Below are 24,830 nucleotides of genomic sequence, written 5' to 3'. Positions count from 1 at the left end.
GAGAGTTTTTTTCTCAGAGGGTTGTGCATCTTTGGAACTCTCTTCCTCAAAAGGCGGTGGAAACAGAGCCTTTGAATATTTTTAAGGCAGGACTAGATAAATTCTTTATTAACAAGGGGGTGAATGGTTATCGGGGGTAGGCAGGAATGTGGAGTTGAGATTACAATTAGATCAGCTATAATCTTATTGAATGGTGGAGCAGACTCGAGAGGTTGAGTGGCCTACTCCTGCTCCTAACTCGTATGTTCATATGTAGGTCAATAGTGGCAGGATGGTGGTCGCCATAGAGACCTTGGTCCAGGACATCGATCCTGCACTGATGCGTGGGCTGAACTCCATCGCTGATGCCACAGTTGGCCGCTAACAGTGTCAATGCAAGAGGAGTATGGGGCAGCTCAATCTCACTCCGGCTTCCCTTTCTCCTCAAGGAGTCAGCCTGGGGCTCTCGGCCACCCATGCATAGGGAGGAGGACTAGCATCTCAACACTGCAGTGCAATCCACCCAGGTGATTCCAGGAATGTCCGGCCAATCCAAATCCCCTCTTCTTGTGACCCCATCATCTCCAGCTCCACAGGCCGAGGAGGGTGAGACAGGCCCCCAGCAAGATACCCAAAGCAGGTTGGGGCCCTCCACGTCTTGACTCTCCAGAGGACACCCGCTAAGGTCACCACAGACAGGGCGTAGCAGGCTGCCTCCACCTCCACTGTGGATGTTGGGGGAGCTCCAAGACGTGGAAAGTTATGATGGTGTGGTTGCACCTCATGGGCACGGGTGTTAATCACTTGTACATAATATTCACTATTGTAAATAAACTCCCAAGAATGTCTCCTTGTCTATGGCTCCTTGTTATGATGAGCAGTGTTCATGTCATTCAGATGTGAAACCCTGGTTCCTGCACAAGATAAAGGCAGGTGTCTCAGTCCAGGGCCTCTTCCCTGTACAGCATGAAACCTTCAGATCAAAGTGATGGTCCGGCCTCACACTCACTGGACACATTACTGATGCCTGCAGCTCGTCAATGCTGCCAGAATGTCATGGGCAGGCGTCACAGAGTTCTGACATTCTCTCTGTGTGCTCGCAGCACCTTTGAGGCGGAACTATCACCCATCTTGTCAGCATCTGTGTCTGGTGATGGTGTGGCCTGAAGGGTACAAGTGATGAAGACTGACAAAGGATCAGGTGCTTTTAACGTTTCATGGCTGAGTCTCCATGAATGACCCTGATCACAGAGCGCAAGCGAGCTGCCCTCAGCCAGACAGCAGTCAGACGCTCACAGATTCAATGTGAAGATCTATGGAGTGTCCTCACCACGTCATTATCATTGTCCTGGAATCTTGCGACTATTATGGCCTCTGATGTGTCTCCATGACATGAGCCTGAGCACTGAGGGTATGTGCACTGTCATCAGCCACACAGGAGTCAAACATTCACAGATGCAAAGTGAGGATGTCAGGACTCTCCTCACTGCATCTTGTCATCATCCTCCACAAATCTAGCAGTTATGAGGGCCTCCTGAGTGTGCCAGTCTTATCTGGCCAGTGCGATGGCCTCATTGCCGGCATCCTCCCCTTTGAGGACCTCATCACTGTCATCCCCTTTGAAGTCCTTCTCATCAGATGAGACATGCAACTCTTCCATCTTCTCCTCAAGCAGGTCCTCCCACCATTGCAGCGCCAGGTTGTGTAGTGCGCAGCAAGCTATGATGATGCACGACATCCTCTGGGGACTGTATTGCAGGGCTCCACCGGACCTGTTGATGCACCGGAACCTCACTTTCAAGATGCCAATCGTTTGCTCCACCAAAGTCTGGATTGTGAAATGAGCCACGTTTTACCATTGCTCTGCTGCAATCAGAGGCCTCCGTACAGGCATCATCAGTCTTGTCCTGTGGGTAACCCTCGTTCTTGGAACCAACCCCGCAGCCTCTGTGGGCACTGGAAGATGTCAGGGATCTGATACATGCTAAGGATGTAGGAGTCATGGACACTCCATGGGAATCATGCAAAGATCTGCAGGATACATTTGTAATGGTCACAGACCAGCTGAACATTCAGCAAGTGGAAACCCTTGTGGTTGACATAGATCTCCGTGGCAACAAGCAGTAAACTAAGTGCCACGTGAGTGCAATCGATGGCACCTTGCACCTGTGGAAAACTAGAGATTACCACAAATTCTTGCTTCCTGGTTTGCCTGATCCCGGTTGAAATGCTCAGAGTTCTGTGCCTTCGCGAAGATGGCATCTGTGACCTCCTGGACGCACTCGAAGGTGGAGGCTTTCAAGATCCCGCACGGGTCACCTGTGGAGCGCTGTATGGAGCCACTGGCATAGAAATTGAGCACAGCGGTCACTTTCACTGCCACTGGCAGTGGATGCCCTCCATGCCCCCGTGGCACCAACTCCTGCAGCAGGTGGCAGATGTGACTGACCAATTCCCTCGACATGAGCAGTCTTTGGGGACACTAGTTCTCAGTCATCTTCAGGAACGACAAACGCTGTCTATAGACCCTGGGTCTAGCGAGGTGCCTACGAGCGACAGCTCATTGTGGATCTTCAGCTGGTTGCACAGGAGGCCCTGCTGCATCTTCAACTTGAGGGAGGTGCTCCTCCTACTGGCGAGTCAGGCACCTCCGTCGCACACTTCTCCTTCTTCTCTGCTCCCTGTAAGCCATGAGGCCAGATCACCAGGCTCCATGGTCCTGATGTTCTTCTCCTGCAGGATCAAAGAGACAGATGCGTGGATTAGCATGTGTCCTCAGGACCTCTCTTGGTTAAGTCTCCAGCTTCGGCTGTGTCTCAAAGCCCCTTCACGCATGCCAGAGAGTGCCGGTTACCACTTGGATGGCCTGTGTGTAGTGCACTGCATGGCTGTCCGAAACTCCACCCACCTCCGCCCCACTCCACTTGACTGATTGGCAGCACCATCGGCCATTGGACTGCATGCTGTGCTCTCAGCTCAGGCGCAGGCATTCTCCTAACCCGCACTGCAAGACTGCACTGTTAGCTTGAACCATGAGGGATACCGGTCCAAACCGGAATGATGACATTGCAAGGGGCTGTAGCGCCTCCACCAGTGACTGCGCGATGGCCACCTTTCACAAGAGGATTCTACAACTTGACCAGTCAGCCAATTGTTCTGCTGCCCCCTAAAATGCTCATTAGTTTACAGTGTGCACCCAAGGGGTGCAAAGTTCTGGAGTATTTGGTGGCGCATTCATATTTTTGTGTTGCTTGAGTGGGCAGAAAAGTTTCAAAGGCCTGACTTCAAGCTTGTCAACGGAGCTGCAACTGAATGCTCTTAGCTGCGGAAGAATGTTCACTTTTGACAAGCTTTTCCAAGTGCGTGGCCGCACCCCTCACCCTCCATCCCACCCCCCGGCATGTGCTTGTGTACTTCGATCAATCTGTGCTGCCTTGGCCACCCTCAGCCCCACCCACACTGAAAGCCAGCTGGGAAAAACGACTTGCATGTGCTCCCTTATCTGCCCGAGTGCGCAGTGCCTCTTCCTTGACGTCCTACAGGCGATCCTCGCAAGCGCTGCACCAGGTTGTGTGCACTCACCTCCAAATTCCCCTCAAAGTTCAGGTCGCCAGGTGCACACCTTTTAAAGGCAGCCCTAAATCACAGCAACGTGGGAGGTAAATTTGACATGGGGGGAATGATTCCGGCGTGCCGCCACAATGATGAGGTGCAAATGCATTAAAATTAAGTTCCCGACATTGGACGGCAGAAAACACAGCTTGCCATTGACGGGTGGAGCAGATGATCGTAAACTGGTTTCACAACAGCGTCAAACCAATTTTTGGCCTTGTCGTCATATTGTCCGCTTACGCTGCCAAACACGCCTTCTGCCAATGGGAGTGGAAAATTCCCACTTAAGTTTTATCTTGTCATTTGACTGCAGAGGGCACCACTGTTGAATGCAATCCTGTATTTGTCTAACGTCCACACCATAAGTAGTGGAAGCAGTGTCACCGAATAGGAATCAGGGATCAATTGCCCCCTCGCTAGCTTGGATTCTGAAGTCACTGTCCTGTCCCTAACATTGCACTGTCTGAATTCAATGAATGCAGCATAGGCCATAGATATTCAGCCTGGGATCTTCCTGACCTACAAAGCTCAATAATGCACAAGTGTGTGACCATACAGACAGATCCTACAAAGGTATTCACATTCAGAAACACATTTTTAAAAATTCACCATAATAAACACAGGGACCAACCATAACATTAAAAAAAACATTTTCTATTTCACTCTGGATTTCAATAAATCAACATTATATAATGTATATTGATTTTAGTAAGGAAAAGTATCAGCGCTTTGCTATAAATCTACATGACCTCACCCTCACTGAAGAAATAAGCCTCAACAACTTTAAAACTAGTTCTGTACCTGAATGGTTTGCTGTCTGGATCTGTGTCTTTAAAACCCATTTCTTCCAGCTTACAGCGTCTGTACAGTTCATAATGACGTGCATGTGTCTGCTCCCTCAGATCCTCCATATTTACACGAATCAACATTTCGCGCAGCTTCACAAAGTCACAGTGGTTTTCATTTTCCACTATAAAGTAGTTTAGTTTTACCCCCAAAAAGGGGGGGAGAAAATAAGTAATTTTTGTCAGCAACTGTATTCTTTAATACGAGGTTCAAAGCATATAATTTCAAGCTCCTTAATATTTTCATAAATCAATGATGACAGACTGTACAAGTATAATCTAAAAGCATATTACATTGTACTGGTTGATCTACTGCTTTCTGAGGGAGAGGGCTGGTAAGTGGGGAGCATTACAGTATTTTTCAAAATGCACATTTGTTTAAAGAGAGTGTACGTAAAACTGATGGCATCAGGTCTCAAAATACATGAGGTACTGCAGCCATTGGCATCTAGGGTGTTATTTTCCCAATACATTTACTACATTCTACAAAATGATCATGCATTACTTAAATGATTTCCATAATTAGGCATCGGGCCCAGACACACCAGCTCTCTTCCTATGTTATTTTTACAAGGCAAATTTTAAAAACTCCTAAGGTTTCACTGTTGCAATTTATCTTTAAAGGATTCAACAATTATTTGCTACCACCATGCACATTCAATTTTTAGGCCAGTTTCTGGTGCTGAAAGGAGGTCAGGGTTGTTTCACTAGTAAAACTGTGCAAAAATCAACAGAATCTAAAGCTGATCCCTTGGATGTAAATCACCTCCTACTCTTGTAGAATTATTTTACTAACAAGTTCAGTACAAAGCAGCTCAGTACTATAATTTGGTTCACTGTTACACTGTTTGGTTACACTGTTAGTTTGGTATGAACCCTGAATGACAGAGGCGAAGAGTGGATTCTTTACTATTTCACAGGCCTTTGAGGCATACTGCTTATATGAAATTTATGTTAAACATAAATGTATCTGTTGGGTGCATGATGCACTATATTCTGTTTCAGGTGATCTCACTGAATATCACAAATCTATTGTTCTGCTGCAGGTGATGAAGAATAGATATGTTTTGACTACTACTTTCCATCATTCAAAAAGCTCAACCAAAAACAAATCAAGAATTTAACATCTTCATCAAAGGAGATAATGACTTAGCCACTTTATCATGCCAAAGTATAAAAGCTTAATGGAATGGAGAAAAGCTCTGCTTCCAGGAATTTTTAAAAAATAATTTCCCTGTGATATGCTCTTGGAGCACCTGAACCCCACCTTGGTGACTACTCTGCCTGGTGTAGTGAGGCACGCATGTCAAGACACCTGCATTCAGCAGCAATGTGGGCGAACTGATTGTGATCTAACTGGCACAATACACAGTGGTGTTCCAACATGCTGCAACCAATCCCTTCCACGATATGCTGAATGTGTTTCTTTTAAAAGGGGTAAAAGCAAATCTAATCTATTTCAAAAGCACAATGCATCAATTATGCCTGTTAAATTGCTGCACATGATTACTGATAGATTAATAAAATTCAAAAGTAAGATAGAAAGCAATTTGTTTCAATCCATTATCACAAAGAAATATGCTTAGCAATTTTGCAACTGCTCCTTCTGCCATTGAGTACACGAAACATAACGGCCAGATTAAAAAAAAATGCATCTTCCTAGTCAAACATACCCTGTACAATTCCCCAGGGATACTGCCGCGCTTTCGCCATTTTATTCCCAATCTTTATTTCTTCAGTGCTGCCAACAACAGCAAATGGAAGATGGCCCTGCAGAGAAAGAAAGAAAGAAATGAGTTCTTCCTGCATCAGTCTGCAACAGAGTGAAAGGGAACAATACACTCCGTTAATACACAAATGCTTTCTTTGACATAGTGTGCGGTTTTCAAATACAATGAATCACTTTGGAAGTATAAAATCCAAAAAGAACAAAAATCCACTACAATGCCTAATTTTGAAACTTATTTTCATTTATTTTTTCATGGGATGTGGGCATTGTGGCCAGCGTTTATTGCCCATCCCTAATTGCCCTTAAGGTGGCGGTGAGCTGCCTTCTTGAACCATAGGTCCACCCACATTGCTGTGAGGGAGTTCCAGGACCTTAACCCAGCGACAGTGAAGGAACAGTGACATAGTTCCAAGTCAGGATGGTGTATGGCTTGGAGGGGAACTTGCAGATGGTGGTGTTCCCATGTATCTGCTACCCTTTCCTCCTAGGTAGTAGAGGTCAAAGGTTTGGGAGGTGCTTTTGAAGGAGGCTTGGTGAGTTGCTACAATGCATCTCATAGATGGTACACACTGCTGCCACTATGTGTCGGTAGTGCAGATGTTTCAGATGGCAGATGTGGTGCCAATTAAGCAGGCTTGTTTTGTTCTGGATGGAACCAAGCTTCTTGAGAGCTGTTAGAGCTGCACTTATCCAAGCAAGTGAAGAGTATTCCATCAGACTCCTGACTTGTGCCTTGTAGATGGTGGACAGGCTTTGGGGAGTCAGGAGGTGAGTTACTCACCACAGGATTACTAGCCTCTGACCTGCTCTTTTGTAGCCACAGTATTCATATGGCTGGTCCCGTTCAGCTTCTGGTCAATAGTAATGCCGAGGATGTTGATAGCAGGGATCCAGCGATGGTAATGCCAATTAATGTCAAGGGGAGATGGTTAGATTCTCTCTTGTTGGAGATGGTCATTGCCTGGTACTTGTGTGGTGCAAATGTTACTTGCCACTTATCCGCCCAAACTCAAATGTTGTCCAGGTCTTGCTGCATCTGGGCACGGGTTGCTTCAGTATCGAGTCATGAACGGTGCTGAACATTGCGCAATCATCAGTGAACACTTCTGAACTTGTGATAGAGGGAAGATCATTGATGAAGCAGCTGAAGATGGTTGGGCCTAGGACAATACGCTGAGGAACTCCTGCAGTGATGTCCTGGGACTGAGATAACGGAACTCCAACAAGCACAGCCATCTTCCTTCGCGCTAGGGATGACTCCAACCAGTGGAAAGTTTACCCCGATTCCCGTGAACCTGAACTTCTCAATGCCACACTCGGTCAAATGCTGCCTTGATGTCAAGGGCAGTCACTCTCACCTCACCTCTTGAGTTCAGTTCTTTTGTCCATGTTTGGACCAAGGCTGTAATGAGATCAGGAGCTGAGTGGCCCTGGCCAAACCCAAACTGGGCATCTGTGAGCAGGTTATTGCTAAGCAAGTGCTGCTTGATAGCACTGTTGATGACCCCTTCTATTACTTTACTGATGATTGAGACTAAACTTATGGGATGGTAATTGACTGGGTTGGATTTGTCCTGCTTTTTGTGGACAGGACATACTTGGGCAATTTTCAACATTACCAGGTAGATGCCAATGTTGTAGCTGTACTGGAACAGCTTTGCTAGGGGCACGGTTAGTCTTCAGTATTATTGCCGGAACATTGTCAGGGCCCATAGCCTTTGCAGTATCCAGTGCCTTCAGCTGTTTCTTGATATCACGTGCAGTGAATCGAATTGGCTGAAGATTGGCATCTGTGATGGTGGGGATCTCTGGAGGAGGCCGAGATGGATCATCCACTCGGCTCTTCTGGCTGAGGATGGTTGCAAATGCTTCAACCCTGTCTTTTGCACTGATGTGCTGGACTCCTCCATCATTGAGGGGTATAGCCTCCTCTTCCTCCAGTTAATTGTTTAATTGTCCATCATTATTCATGACTGGATGTGGAAGGACTACAGAGCTTAGGTCTGATCCGTTGGTTGTGGGATCGCTTAGCTTTGTCTAACGCATGCTGCTAACAACGTTTGGCACACAAGCAATCTTGTGTTGTAGTTTCACAAGGTTGACACCTCATTTTTAGGTAGGCTTGGTGCTGCTCCTGGCATGCCCTCCTGCACTCTTCATTGAACCAGGGTTGTCCTCTGGCCTGTTGGTAATGGTAGAGTGAGGAATTTGCCAAGCCATGAGAATACAGGTTGTGATTCAATACAATTCTTCTGCTGCTGACGACCCACAGTGCCTCATGGATGCCCGGTTTGAGTCGCTAGATCTGTTCGAAATCTATCCCATTTAGCACGGTGGTAGGGTCACACAGAGGATGTCCTCAATGTGAAGATGGGACTCCACAAGGTCTGTGCAGTGATCACTTCTACCAATACTGTCATGGACAGATGCATCTGCAAAAGGTAAATTGGCAAGGATGAGGTAAAGTAGTTTTTTTCCCTCTTGTTAGTTGCCTTGCCATCAGGCGCAGACCCAGTCTACAGCTATGTCCTTCAAAACTCCACCAGCTCAGTCAGTAGTGGTGCTACTGAGCCATTCTTTCCTCCCATAATACATTCTGAGACTTCATGACATCTGAAGTCAATGCTGAGAACTCCCAGGGCAACTCCCTCTCAACTATATACACTGTGTCACCTCCTCTGGTGGATCTGTCCTGCCAGTGGGACAGGATATACCCAGGAATAGTGATGGTGGTATCAAGGACATTATTTGTAAAGTATGATTCATGAATATGACTATGTCAGGTTGTTGCTTGACTTGTTTGTGAATAGCTTTCCCAACTTTGGCACAAGCCCCCAGATGTTACTAAGGACTTTGCACGGTTGACTGGGCTTGCTTGTCCAAAAGCAGTCTGTCCCAGTAGACCACAACACCTTCCCACTTGGAAATTACAGTGGCAATATGGATTACAACCTTCAAATGGAATTCATTTATTCTAATGAGATATCAAGAAGGTTTTGTTAAATAAAATAAAAAATCAATGCATTAACTGGCTTTTCAGAGGTGTATAAAATTAAAACGTACATCGGGGGCAAAGAGAGAAATTGTTGAGAAGTAATATCAAGACAGCAACTTGTGTAATTCTGCATGACAAATTAGATGCAAGAAATCAAGGTAAACCTAAAAATAATTTAAATGTTGAAAAGAAAATATAATCCACAAGTAATTACAACCTACATTCATTGTTGAATTGATCTCGGCAACAGTTTCATCATCCGTTGGGAATTGGTAAATCTGCACGCCATTACTGACTAATTCACTCATGATTTTGATCTTGAATTTATGTAGCTCACTCTTGGATATTGTGTCTGCTTTAGCAATGATGGGGATTATATTCACCTGTAAAAATAAAAATACATCGGCTCTTGTTTGCTTTGCTTGGCCAAAGGCCTCATCCTGAATTCTGCAGAATAATAAAGTTGTGTGTTAAAGATTAAAAAAAAACAACCTAATGGCTACAAAGTGCAGTTGAATAACTAGATTAAAATGGAGTCACGTTTTTGCTTATAGTTGATAACAGTAAACTGGCCAGTGGCATAGCAATGGATGGGTCACAGCTCACTCACATTCTCTCTCGCACATGTTATTAGTGCATTACAACGCAGTATATATTTGTTCGCTGGATTGATAAAGCAAGGCATTTGGTCTCAGGGAATCAAGGGAAATGGGGAGCGGATGGGAAAGTGGAGTTGAGACAGAAGATCTGCTATGATCTTACTGAATGGTGCTGCAGGCTCAAGGGACCTTATGGTCGCGCCTGCTCCCATTTCTTATGTTTTTAAGGTCCCAGCCTCATCCTCCACCACCAATTCCCTTCCATTTCGTCAATCTTTTTGCCGCCATAAAATAAGTTGTTTCATACTTGTACGATAACTGCAAAGCCATGTGAAATCATTAAGTTTAAATTAACCAGGTCAGAGATCATCACAATAGGCAGTGAAATTAGTTGGCTATGATTGCCTAATTCCACATCAAGGGGTTGGGATAATTTCATTCCAGGTCAGTTTATGAAAGGACATGAAGTGAGAAGGAGAAACAGGGTGAATATCAAACATTTCTGCTGGATGCAGGATATTAGAACACAATGTACAAAATAGAAGAATGTACATCAAGTGTCTTTATCTGCAATTTATTTGTAAATTGCATTCCCAGTGTTGTCATTATTTTAATTATCATGTAGCTATAAAGTATTAACCAGGTAGCAGGCACATATTTGGAGCTCATTCTCAAGCTACAGACTGCACCACAGTTTCTAAAGAGAATAGTTTCCAAATACACAAAAAAGTCCAACTTTTAAAGTTAGGAATTTTACTACTAACATGGTAATGGGCTCATCTCCAGAGTTTAGAAGAACAAGAAGTGATCTAATTGAAACATATAATTTTTTTTTTTAAAAAGAGGGCTTGACAGGCTATATGCTGGGAGCATGCTTCCCCTGGCTAGAGAGCCTAGAACTAGGGGAGAGTATCTCAGGATGAAGAAGTTGACCACTCAGGATTGAGATAAGGAGAAATGTTTCACAGAATTCTCTACCCCAGAGGGCTATGGTGTTCCATCAATGAGTACATTCAGGACAGAGATTAATACGTTTGGACACAAACAAAATCAAGAGATATGGGGATAAGTCAGGAAGATGAATTTGACTTAGAACTTCAACCATAATCTAATTGAATGACAGAGTAGGTTCAAAGGGCCACATGGTCTACTCCTGCTCCTTTCTCTTATATTCTTGTTTAAATGCAAAGATAATAATGAATTGTTAATATTGCATAAGTAGGAAAAAATTCTCCCCATTTTCAATGGAACTAGTATACATTACTTAAAAAATTAATTTTCCTTCCTTTTCCTTATCAAAATATTTCGCTCCATTTTAATTACTTTGGTCAAATGCTGACAAAAGTGCAAAACACCTATTTGGATTTCTCAAATACAATTAACTCCAGAGATGAACAATGTCAATGCTCGGGTAGACAGTGGAAAAGTGGTAACATCACTGGACTTCCTCTGGGGGCACGGGTTCAAATCTTACCATGGCAGCTGGCGGAATTTAAATTCAATTGATAAAAAGTCTGGAATTGAAAGCTAGTTTCATGGTCACCATTACTGAAACTATCATCAATTGTTCTAAAAGCCCATCTGGTTCACTAATGCCCTTTAGGGAAGGAAATCTGCCATCCTTACCTGGCCTGGCCTACATGCGACTCCAGATCCACAGCAATGTGGTTGACTCTCAACTGCCCTCTGAAATGGCCAGCAAGCCACTCAAGGGCAATTAGGGATAGGCAACAAATGCTGGCCTTGCCAGCAACACTCACATTCCAAGAAAAAGTAAGGAACTAAAAAACTCTCATAACAGTGAGCAAAATTCAGAAAATAAAGTGCTGACTGAAAATAAAAATGTCCGTATAAAATGCATTTTGTTTGGAATGCGTGTTATGCAAGAGCAGATGAAAAATCCAGGTATGAAATGTGATCGTTAGTAATGATGCTGATATATCGGACCTCTTCAAACTAGAGTGTTGTTGTATGTGGATTGGAGGGGAATGAAGCATCATTTATCTTGGATCCTGATGGGGAGAAGATTTCAAAATTGATTTTAATTTTGCAGAAGCAGAACGTCAGTATCCATACCTCATGACGTTTACAACTGCATGTGGCTAGTGAAGGTTGTGAAATTAAGTTGCAGGTGGGAGCCCTGCTGTGACACCACTGCCTGCAGTGGGGAAATCACCCAAATTTCAATTTCTAGCCTAAGGCTGGCAAACAATATAAGCAATTGTTTACTACAAGGCAGAATTTGAAGTTACTGCAGTTTCTCCAATGTGCTGCCTGCCAACAAAATAAATAACTTGCTCTTATGCAGCAGCTTGCACATCGTTCTCAGAACGCAGTTTACTGCGTTTGTCTACAAAACAACAAAGTCCCACAAACAGCAATGAAATGAGTAACCAATTAATCTGAAAGTTGTTCAAAACGTGACTGTCTGCATCCTGTCCAATATTAAATTGCGCTTGGCCACTACTCGACCATAGAGATCTACACTGGGTCCTTGTTCACGTCACCCACATCTTCTGCTTCTGCAAAATTAAAAAATCAACTTTGAAATCTTCTCCCCACCAGGATCCAAGATAAATAATGCTTCAATCCCGTCCAGCCCACATAAAACAGCACTCCAGTTTGAAGAGGTCTGATATTCCAGCATCTTTACTAACATCTTCCCCAATATCTTGAACCTTTGTCCGTATTTTTGAATTCCTCCACAGCACCTTTGCAACCTTGTCCAATCCTCACCCTTTGGAACTTTGGTCTGCTCCATTGCTCCATCCGTTGAACCAAGATAACAATCCCTGGGTTAAAAACAAAAAGCTAAAAGCTACTGCGGATGCTGGAAATCCAAAACAAAAACAGAATTACCTGGAAAAACTCAGCAGGTCTGGCAGCATCGGCGGAGAAGAAATCAGTTAACGTTTCGAGCCTTCACGGCCCTTCGGCAGAACAATCCCTGGGGTTGTTCCCACCCACCCCCACTCCTTCTCACTCCAACTTCAAAAGTATGCAAAACAAAAACTTCTTGACTAATCTTTCATTTATCTATACCACCATGGCTCAATGTTTGTTCCTTTTTTATTTTTCTCTCTCTAAAGCTCTGTAAGATTTTTCCCCATGTTGTATACGCTCAAGTTAAGGTTGTTTTATCCTGAGATTGACTATACAAAGTGGCAGAGCCTAGAGGCAGTAAACTGTTTCATTTGGTATTAGTTTATAGTTGAGCTAATTCCCTTAAAACAGCTGTCACCCCTAAGGAACAGAAAGGTCCTTTGTTTGATTCCTGGTCAGTATAGAGTTAGCTGGTCTCAGCAGGGACAGCAGCGGAGGCCCTGGTGTTCACCAGACTGTTGCTGGACTTTGCCCTCAGACTACAGATGACATTACAGATGTCAGACAACATCAGGATCACACTTGGCTTTGAAAGCACAAATAATCTTTTGATGCTCACTGCCTAGCCTCCTGAAGAATGGCTCAGTGGGTGAAGTAGTGGAGCAATATAGGCCCTTGTGTAGCCTTACCATGCCACCTGAGAAAACAGAGAAGAACTGCAGGCAGAGCATGAAGTTGAAACATTTCGTTGGGCACCTGGTGGGAATGATGAGGAACCAAAATACCTACAGTGTGCATGCCTGGCGAGCCCAATGGGGGTAGTCTTTATTTCCACAGGTTTGACGACATATGCAATTAAAAAGTCAGGTCTTTCATGCAGAGTAGGAAATAGTCAGAGTAGGAATTTGCAGAACCAAAAGTTCAAAAGCTAGTAGATCACTCCAGACACAGAAGTACAACTTTCTGAACGCAAACAGAATCCCAGGAGTATAAATTTCTTGTTGTAGTTAGGCAGGAAGGCTAACATTTTACATGCATTGACTGGAATATCTTCCTGGTAACCCAGTAGCAAAATAAAGCTATCCACTGTATCCTTCTTGATCCATCTGTACCAATAACTCCACACTAACTGAGCTATTAAATGCAATGCCTAATAAAAAAAGACTAGTATCTGTATCATGCTTTTCATGACCACCAGATGCTTTGCAGCCAATGAAGTACTTTTTGAATTGTAATCACTGTTGTAATGTAAGAAACATGCAACACATTTGTGCCCAGCAAATTCCCACAAGCAGCAATGTGATAATGACCAGATAATCTGTTATTGTGAAGTTGATCAAGGAATAAATATCAGCTAGGGCACTGGGAATATCTCCCCTGCTCTTCTTTGAAACAGTGTTATCGGATCATATACGTCCATTCAAACCAGCAGATGGAACCTGGGTTTAACATATCACCCAAAAGACAACACCTCCAACAGTACAAAATTTCCTCAGTACTCCACATTATCAGCCTGGATTTGTGTGTTCAAGCTTTGGACTGGGACTTGAACCTTAAAACAATACAAGCTTCTAGGAAACAATTTTTCATTCTTGCACTAAACAATACCCTCATTAAAAACAAATTTTGCTATTTCCTTTCAAGTAGCTATAATAGAAAACACTAGTGTCTGCATCCTTTTCATCAACACTCACAAGGAATGAAGAGGAAGCATGCTACAGGAAATCAAAACAGCATGAGGCTCGCAACAGGAAATTAATTACCCCATCACGTTGAGCTAACTTCTTTAAAATTACCTTATTTGAAATTATAAATCTGGAAAACAACTGTATTTAACAAGTGGAGACCTAAGGGTAGTCCCATCTTGTGATTATCTTTTGAGCACCACACTGGCTAGAAAGCTAACTTTTTGATATTTTCCACTCTCAGAAGATTAAGTGCAGCTTATCTCCCATATTAAAAATTTTCATCTCCATCACATCAAAACAAATAAAAGCTTCTTCTGGAGAAACATGAAAGGGAAAAGGAGGAACAAGTTGCACATAAATAGCACGTCGAACAAAAGGAGAAGACTAGATGATTGTGGGTATGATTGGAAAGATTATAAGATGGTTTTTGAAAACAGGGCAGAATACAGGAGCATTAGGAAGCGCATTCCAGCAACAAGGGCCATGACAGGTGTGATGTAGAAGCAGAACAGTAAGGAAAATTTATAATTTATTTAAAACATCCAGGGAATTTGTAAAAGCAAAATACTGCGGATGCTGGAAATCTGAAATAAAAACAAAAATTGGTGGAAAAACTCAGCATCTGTGGAGAGAAAGACAGAGTTAACGTTTCGAGTCCGTATGACTCATCTTCAAAACTAAAGAGAAGTAAAAATGTTGTGAAATATATACTGTTTAAGGGGGGTGGGACAGGTGAAGCTGGATAGGAGGCAAGTGATAGGTGGAGGCAAAGGGGAGATTGCAAAAGATGTCATAAGCAAAAGGTCGAAGGGATGTTGATGGTGGTGATACTGCCTAAAGGAGGTGCTAATGGTGACATTAAGAGTAGAAAGCAGAATGAGCAAGTGACAGATGTGTGGGAGGGGGAGGGGACGGTGTGGGAAAAAGATCAAAATAGCCTAAAAGGTGATGAGGATGGAGGAGAGAGTTCATGATTTGAAGTTGTTGAACTCAATGTTAAGTCCGGAAGGCTGTAAAGTACCTAGTCGGAAGATGAGGTGCTGTTCCTCCAGTTTGCTTTGAGCTTCACTGGAACATTGCAGCAGGCCAAGGACGGACATGTGGGCACGAGAGCAGGATGGTGTGTTGAAATGACAAGCGACAGGAAGGTCTGGGTCATGCTTGCGGACAGACCGAAGGTGTTCCACAAAGCGGTCACCCAGTCTGCGTTTGGTCTCTCCAATGTAGAGGAGACCGCATTGGGAGCAGCGAATGCAGTAGACTAAATTGAGGGAAGTGCAAGTGAAGTGCTGCTTCACTTGAAAGGAGTGTTTGGGCCCTTGGACAATGAGGAGGAGGAAAGTAAAGGGGCAGGTGTTGCACCTTCTGCGATTGCATGGGAAGGTGCCGTGGGAGGGGATTGAGGTGTTGGGGGTAAAAGAGGAGTGGACCAGGGTGCCCTAGAGGGAGTGGTCCCTATGGAATGCTGACAGGGGAGGTGAAGGAAAGATGTGTTTGGTGATGGCATCATGCTGGAGTTGGCGGAAATGGCAGAGGATGATCCTTTGAATGCAGAGGCTGGTGGGATGAAAAATGAGGACGAGGGGGACCCTATCAGAGTTCTGGGAGGGAGAGGAAGGTGTGAGGGCAGCGGCATGGGAGATGGGTCAGACACGGTTGAGGGCCCTGTCAACCCCCAAGGGTGGGGTTTCTTTTTCAAACTGAAGAGGGAGTCAGGAGAGAAAAGTTTGAAAAAGAGTTGAGATTGGAAGCTTGAGGCTTTGCAAAGTTTTACTGTACTTCCAATCAGCTGACACAATAGCACAGATCTGCAGCACCCTTTCTTTGAAAAAAGGGAGGATGGAAAATAAATTTTCATTGTTCATTTTTGACAGTCTTCAGAGAGTTACAAAGTTCTTACTAATGACATAGGAGAAGCTACATCATCTACCATGGATGACAAGAACTCTGAATTCAGATAATTTGAAATTTTGAAACAAAACATTTTTTTCCAACAGCTATCACAGAAGAACAGTGAAGATTGTTATGCTGAATTATGTGGTTATCGGAGTTGGAAACAAATAGTTGCCACAAAGATTTCTACAATGGGTCACTGAACCATATCTGGAACACAAATGCAGCGATATTAGAGAAGAAACTTAACTTACAAATTTATACAGCATCTTTAAAAACGACCCAAGGTCAGTATCAAACAGGAGCATGATCAAACAAAATTTGACAGCGAGGCACATGATATTAAGGCAAATGACTGAAAGCTTAGTGAAAAAGGGGGGTTTTAAGTGTGTCATAAAGGAGGAGAGAGAAGAGAGAGGCAGAAAGGTTTAGGAATGGAATTCCAAAGCTTAGGGCTAAGGCAGCTGAAGGCATGGTTACCAATGATGAACTAATTAAATTGGGGACACAATTGAGACTAGAATTAGAGAAGAGCAGATATCTCATGAGGGCTGTCAGAGGTGACAGAGGAAGAGGCAAGGTCACAGGGCTATTTGGAAAAAAGGATGAGAATTTTAAAATTGAGGCATTGCCGGACTAGAAGACGACATAGGTCAGCGAGGAGTGATGGCTGAACAGGATTGGTATGAGCTAGGATACGGGCAGCAGAATTTTGGATGAGCTCACGCTTGTGGAGAGTAGAATATGGGGAGCTGGCAAGGAGAGTATTGGAATAGTCAAGACTAGAGGTAATTAAGACATGAATGAGGTTATCAGCAGATGAGCTGCTGATGATAAATACCACTAACTATTTAACATCTGCATACATCCTTTTTATAAAATAGGTTAAAATGAACTCGTGGTGTTTTTTTATTATTAGACTTGCACATGATGTAGTTTACATTCCTTGGAGCAAATGGACTAATAATATCTTTTTTATTCTTTCATGCGATTTGGACGTTGCTGGCAAGGCCAGCATTTGTTTCCCCATCCCTTAGTGCCCTTGAATTGAGTGGCTTGCCACTCCATTGCAGAGGGCAGTTAAGAGAGAACCACATCGCTGTGGGTCTGGAGTCACATGTAAGCCAGACCGAGTAATGATGGCAGATTTCCTTCCCTATAGGACATTAGTGAACCAGATGGGTTTTTATGACAATCCAATAGTTCATGGTCACCATTATTGAGACTAACTTTATTTTCCAAATTTATTAACTGAATTTAAATTCCACCAGCTGGCATGGTGGGATTTGAACCCATATCCCCAGAGCATTAACCTAGGTCTCTGGATTACTAGTCCAGCGACATTCCCACCACACCACTATCTCCCCCCCATATAAGTTTACATCTAGTTATTTTCATTAGAGGACTCAACTAAGTGTACAAATTAAACTGAAGTAGATTACAAAGCCATAAGAGCACTCCATTAGGGGTCAAGCATTTAAAACAAGTATGCTGAGTGCCCTGTATCAACCTATAAAAAGCAACGTAACAAACTACGAAATATGGTCAATGAGGTTAATTTAACAGTGACTTACAAAATGCAACAAATCCTTAATACATTCAAAAGTTGATCAACATTTTGTTTAGATATTTGACAACACCACATTGTTAAGAGTGAAAAATAGTCAATTACCTTGCTATCTAACTTTTTCATGGTAACGAGGTCGAGGGATTTCAGTGAGTGTCCTGTGGGTGCAATGAAGTACAGACAGGTGTGAATTCTTGAGTCAGGATAATTGTAGAAGGAACGCCTGATTTTCAACTCTTCCTGGAGGTAGGCTTCAAACTGTGCATCAATGTATTCAACGATAGGTTTGTAGCTGGAATGCAAAGAACGGTAAGTTATTTAGAAGTATAGGAAAATATTCCTGAAGTAAAATATAGAAATTACCTGGAAAACTGATCAAGTTAAACATACAAACTGACTTGAGCCATCGTGAAGAAACAGTCTACTTTTTTTTTGGCTACAATCCAGCTTGATTGGAGCGGGGAGGGAGGGGCTGGAGTGGGTGGTGGACAGCATGAGAGTGAGAGAGAGCACAAGAAAGAGCAGAGAAAGGGAAAATTGCAAGCAGGGAACAGAGCAAGAGAAAACAGAAAATATCGAAAAAAAAATCCAGATAGAGAGTCCAATATTGGCTTCATTTCAGATTACTATCTAGTGGCAACTGCGCAAAATTTTGTTATGTAGACATCCGGTGATGGCAGTACTCGATATCATTGTTCACCAGTACAGTCACAATATAAATTAACAAAGAATTACAGCTGGGTAAGGTACTGGAAGGGTGACAGCATCGTAAAACCAACACCAAATTACAGCACAGAATTTTAATGCTATACTTTCAATAACAATCGTACTTAAAAACTTACCTATCTTCCTTGTTTATCTGGTCTCCAAATCCTACTGTATCTACAATGGTCAGCTTTAGCCGTACATTACTCTCTTGTAGTTCATAGCTGCTCGATTTTAACCGGACACCAGGTTCAGTGTGGGATGCTTGTGTATTTTCAAATTTAGTGTTGAACAACGTGTCCATTAATGTTGATTTACCGATACCAGTTTCACCTAAAAGATTATATTAAAAATGCTATTTAATACACAAAAACTTAGTTAACTCCTCAAATTTTATTCTTGGGTCTATCAGTGAAGTAGTAAGGAGATGTATATTTAGGGATTTTTAAAAAAATTTATACACAAAAGGTCACAGTGGCCAAACCAGCCTGCTTAGATGGATTCATAGTAGATAGTTACTTAAAACAGAGGTGATCAATGGTCACATTAAAAATCCAAACAGAAACACTGCAGATTAATGCTCAATTCAACCACTGAATGTCTCTGCTGCAAACATTCTAGTCCTTCTACAAGATTCTTGAATCAAGCAGAAGGCAAATACGAATACTAGAAATAGGAGCAGGAATAGTCCATTCAGCTCTTTGAGCCTGCTCTGACATTCAGATAGGGTTGATCTTCTACCTGAACTCTATCTGCCTGCAATACTCCCATATTCTTAATTTATTAGTATCCAAAAATCTAAAAATCTGTCTTAAATATATTCAACAACTGAGTATCCATAGCCCACCAGGGTAGAGAATTTCTCATCTCAGTCCTAAATGCCCCCTTTTACCAAGGCTGAGACCACTAGTTCTAGACTCACTGGCCAGGGGAAACATCCTCCCAGCATCTAATCTATCAAGCCACTTTAGAATTTTATATGTTTCAATGAGTTCACCTCTCAGTTTTCTAAATTGCAGAGAATATAGGCCCAGTCTATTCAATCTTTCCCCTCATTCCAGGAATCAGTCAAGTGAACCTTTGTTGCATTCCCTCCAAGGCTTGTGTATCTTCCTCAGGTAAGGAGGCCAAAGTACTCCAGGTGTGGTCTCACTACGTCCTTGTAAAATTGTAGTAAGACTTCTTTATTCTTGTACCCAATTCCTTTTGTAATAGAGACTGACATAATATTTGCTTTCTAAATTGCTTGCTGTACCTGCATATTTCTGTGATTCATGTACAAGGAAACTCAGGACCCAATAAACACCAACATTCCACAGTCTCTCACCACTTAAAAAATATCCTGCTTTGCTACCTTTTCTTCCAAAGAGCAAAACCAATTTTCCACATTATATTCCATTTGCCACGTTCTTGCCCACTCACTTAACTTGTGTATATCCCTTTGCAGCCTCTTTGCTCTCTTCTCGCAACTTACTTTCCCACTTTGTATCATCAATAAACTTGGATGCTTTACACTTGGTCCCCTCATCCAGGGCATGAATACAGATTGTAAACAGCAGAGGCTGAAGACTTGATCCTTGTGATACCCCAGTAGTACCACTAGGCTGGGCCTACTAACTGGAAAAATGAGCTGTTTATTCCTATTGTTTCCTGTCCGTAAACCAATCCACAATCCATGTTAGTATATAACTCCCAACCCAATGAGTTCTAATTTTTTGTAATAATCCTGTGTGACACCACATTAAATACTTTTTGAAAATAATTTTTTTTGCATATATTTTGCTTCACAGTTATCTTTGGATACCGGTTTCCCACATTTTTAATAAACATTAGGGGAGGTGGTGGTGCAGTGGCAATGTCACTGGATAGCAATCCAGATGCCCTTGAGGACATAGGTTCAAATCCCACCATGGCAGCTAGTGGAATTTAAATTCAGTTAATAAGTCTGAAATTAACAGCTGATCTTGGTAATAGTGATGCTTGTTGTAAAAACCCATCTGGTTCAATAATTCCCTTAGGAAAGGAAATCTGCCATCCTTACCCAGTCTGGCCTACATGTGACTCCAGATCCACAGCAATGTGGTTGATTCTTAAATGCCCTCTCAAATGTCCTAGCAAGCGACTCCTGTCTTCACCTTGAGGATACACTCCATCGTATTGTGTGGCACCACCACCGTGCTAAATGGGATAGATTTTGAGCAGATCTAAAAACTCAAAACTGGGCAACCATGAGGCGCTATGGGCCATCAGCAGTAGCAGAGTAAAAATAAAATGTTCAGCAACCCTGCCACATCCAGTCGTGAATGGAGGTAGACAGTTAAAAACTCACTGGAGGAGGAAGCTCCACAAATATCCCCATCCTCAATGATGGGGGAGCTCAGCATAACCGTGCAAAAGGCAAGGCTGAAGCATTTGCAGCCAGAAGTGCCAAGTGGATGATCCATCCCAGCCGCCTCCTGATGTCCCCAGCACCACAGATGCCAGTTTTCAGCCAATTCGATTCACTCGACATATCCAGAAATGGCTGAAGGCACTGGATACTACAAAGGCTTTGGGCCCTGACAACATTCAAGCAATAGTATTGAGGGCTTGTGTTGCAGAAAAAACTGTACCTCTAGCAAAGCTGTTCTATTAGTTACAACACAGGCATCTACCCAGCAATGTGGAAAATTGCCCTAAAAGCAGGACAAATCCCAACTGGCCAATTACCGACCCATCAGTCTACTCTCAGTCATCAGTAAAGTGATGGAAGATGTTTTCAACAGTGCTTTCAAGCAGCACTTACTCAGCAATAACCTGCTCACTAACACTCAGTTTATGTTCCACCAGGGCCACTCAGTTCCTGACCTAATTATAGCCATAGTCCAAACATGGACAAAAAACGGTAGACTCAAGTGGTGAGGTGAGAGTGACTGCCCTTGACAGCAAGGCAACATTTGACAGAGGGTGGCATCAAGGAGTCTTCCAGCAAAACTGGAGTGATTGGGAATTGGGGGAAAAACCTCCACTGGTTGGAGTTATACCCAGCACAAAGGAAGATGGCTGTGGTTGTGGCAGGTCAATCATCTCATTCCCAGGTCATCACTGCAGGAGTTCCTCAGGGTAGTGTACTAGGCCCGACCATCTTCAGCCATTTCATCAATGACCTTCCCTCCATCATAATGTCAGAAGTGGGGACGTTCGTTGATGACTGTACAATGTTCAGCACCATTTGCGACTCCTCAGATACTGAAGCAGTCCATGCCCATATGCAGCAAGACCTGGACAATATTCAAGCTTGGGCTGATAAGTGGCAAGTAACATTTGCGCCACACAAATGCCAGACAATGACCATCTCCAACAAGAGAATCCAACCATCTCCCCATGACATTCAATGGCATTACTATCGCTGAATCTTCCACTAACAACATCCTGGAGATTACCACTGACCAGAAACTGGGGACCAGCCATATAAATACTGTGGCTACAAAAGCAGGTCAGAGGCTGGGAATTCTGTGGAGAGTAACTCACCTCCTGACTCCCTAAAGCATGTCCATCATCTACAAGGCACAAGTCAGGAGGGTGATGGAATAGTCTCCACTTGCCAGGATGAGTGCCGCTCCAACAACACTCAAGAAACTTGATATCATCCAGGACAAAGCAGCCCAATTGTTTGGCACCCCATGCATAAACATTCACTCCTTCCACCACCAAAACATAGTAGCAGCAGTGTGTACCATCTACAAGATGCACTGCAGCAACTGACCAAGCCTCCTTAGATAGCACCTTCCAAATCCACAACCACTACCATCTAGAAGGACAAGGGCAGCAGGCACATGGGAACACCACCACCTGCAAGTTCCCCTTCAAGTCACTCACCATCCTGACTTGGAAATATACCGCCTTTCCTTCAGTGTCGCTGGGTCAAAATCCTGGAATTCCCTCCTTAACAGCACTGTGGGTGTACCTACACCACAGGGACTACAGCGGTACAAGAAGGCAGCTCACCACCACCTTCTCAAGGGCAACTAGGGATGGGCAATAAATGCTGACCCAGCCAGCGACACCCACATCCCATGACTGAATAATAAAAAATAGATTTAAGGTAAATGGGTGTTGTTTGAACTGGGGAAAGGTTAGGACTTCCACATTCATTCTCAGCATGTTTGATGATTTGGGCATGGGTATAGGGTCTCAATATAAACTTTAACATTTGCTAATGACAGAAAATGAGGTGGTTTGATAAACTATGAGGATGGCAGAAAACTTCAGGAAGACAGACAGATTAACAAAATGGGCAGGCAGATGTGAGATGCAATTTAATGTGGTTAAATTTAAGTCATGAGAGAAAAAACAAGGAGGGGAATATACACTTAAGTGAAAGACAGTGAAGGGTGTGAATGAACATTAATTTAACAGAAGTGGTGTGCATAAAGCCATACAAAAGACCAAAAGAATGTTGGGTTTTATAAATGAGAGAACAGAGTACAGGAGCATAAGAAGTAATGATAAATGTATACAAAACATTGGCTAGGCTACAGTAGAATACTGCATGTAATTTAGGGTGCCACATCATTGAAAAGACATTAGAGTACACAACATAGATTTACTCGGATGATATCAGTGATCAGAAACTATATTAATGTGGAGTGATTTGAGATTATGGGACAATTTCCACTGGAGCCAAAAAGCTCAGAATAGATTTAATAGAAATGTTTCAAATTGTGAAGGACTTTGATAGATTGAATATGGAAGGAGTATTTGCCCTGGCTGGGAAGTCAATGATGAAAGGGTCATCAATGTAAAATTATCACAGAGAGCAACAGCAGAGATGAGGAAAACTTAAATATGAGGATTGTTGAAGCATGGAATGCTTTGTCACAGACTGGTTAAGACAGACAGCATTGTACTTTAGGAGAAAGTGGATCAATATTTGAAGCAGGGGAAGATACAAGGTTATGGGGAGGGAGCAGGGCTGAGAGATTACTCTTCACTTGCTTCAGAAAATAGCTGACACAGAAATGATTGGCCCAAAGGCCTCCTTCCATTTTGTAAACGTCAATTTTTACTTTTATTTTTTTTTTACAGATTTGATGGTGCAGGGGACGTCTGTCTAATCCTTCTACAGGGCGGAGTTAGTATAGGCTGAATGGCCTTCCTCATCTTCATCTACCTTGTGATCTTGCAGTAAAACTGACTTTATTGGCATAACACTTCACTATTACTTTTTCCTTAAATAAAAAACGAGTATTTTTTTTCTTTAAAAATGTGCTCTTTCCTTTACATACAGGGACTTACTTTTCAGTCTCATTTTGCTTAATTTTATTAAATCGTCACGTGTAAATAAACTAATTCTACAAAGTACAGCGAAATTCAGGGTGATCCGAAAGACTAATGCGCAAAGCCAAAATGTTTTTACTGTTTTCTTACGCGGTGTTATGAGTTTCATTAATATGAATAGCATTGATTGGAGCCACCCAAGCATCTACCTCTTTATTCCCACAGCACTTCTAGTGATTCCCCATTCAAGCTTGGGATTTATTTGCACCCCAACTCATTGGAAAATATATATTTTTTAAACAACATACAAGATACCAAGCAATGTTTCCTCTAAGCTCCACAGCGACCCGAAAATTCCCACACAGAGGCCAACGTGCATGGCCTAAGTTACCATGCATGAGCAGCCATGCAAAAAAAAAAATGTGAAGGGCCTGTACACTTGAACAAATTGCCCGGGAAGAGGGTATGTTGATGCAAAGTGAATACCAAGGTCAGTCCTTGCTCTCTGAACTCTTTTTTTGTGCTGCCAGACCTCCTCCCCATCCTAAACAGAGAGATCATTTTACTCCCACAAAAGCAACATTTAGAGAAACCTCACAAGCATTACGTCAGCACAACACTGACAAAGTAACCATTGTGTTCATATCAAGTTCACTGAGCTTGTGATCAAATTGTGGTACAAGATTTCAGCAATTTTAACAAAGCAGTTTCCATATATCAAACACTAGACTAGGCCCACTCCTATTTGGAGCAATTTTGCAAGGTAATTCCTACACTCAATTTGTAAATCAAGCAATCCAGTGTTCCAAATGATCTCCAATGCTAAAAAAAAATGGGAAGCAAATAGAACGCTTGATCAACATGTTGCAAGTGAGATAAAACTAGAATAGTCTGCATTTTATTTGGCCTTTAACAGAACACATATCACTTCGATGCATGCTAAAGACGATAAAATAAAGTCTTCTCAAATTTTATACTGACATTGTTTATTTTCTTAAACAGCTATTTCTATTGATGGAACAAAAATTTAAAACGTTCTTAAGTCCAAAACAAATTTGAACTCAAATTTCCTTGCATTTTAAAATTGAATAAAATATTCCTAGCCATGTGCAATTTTTCTAATCTTAATCCTGTTA

At 42.7% G+C, this 24,830-nt stretch overlaps 1 protein-coding gene across 4 annotated transcripts in view; it reads right to left on the bottom strand.

Moving 5' to 3' along the window:
- The window catches only part of LOC144682066 (septin-11), a 99,308-nt gene that overhangs the window by 21,850 nt on the left and 52,628 nt on the right, over positions 1–24,830 (bottom strand). For all 4 annotated transcript variants that reach the window (XM_078544361.1, XM_078544378.1, XM_078544370.1 and 1 more), the window contains 5 exons: positions 18,573–18,768; positions 17,836–18,022; positions 9,382–9,543; positions 6,110–6,206; positions 4,393–4,561 (listed from right to left, as the gene is read on the bottom strand). In XM_078544361.1, coding sequence (XP_078400487.1) covers positions 4,393–4,561; positions 6,110–6,206; positions 9,382–9,543; positions 17,836–18,022; positions 18,573–18,768 — 811 coding nt within the window. The remainder of the gene's footprint in view (positions 1–4,392; positions 4,562–6,109; positions 6,207–9,381; positions 9,544–17,835; positions 18,023–18,572; positions 18,769–24,830) is intronic.

The sequence above is a fragment of the Cetorhinus maximus genome, chromosome 1 (assembly GCF_964194155.1).
Source record: "Cetorhinus maximus chromosome 1, sCetMax3.hap1.1, whole genome shotgun sequence".
Lineage (NCBI taxonomy): Eukaryota > Metazoa > Chordata > Chondrichthyes > Lamniformes > Cetorhinidae > Cetorhinus > Cetorhinus maximus.
This window is presented reverse-complemented; position numbering and strand designations above follow the sequence as displayed.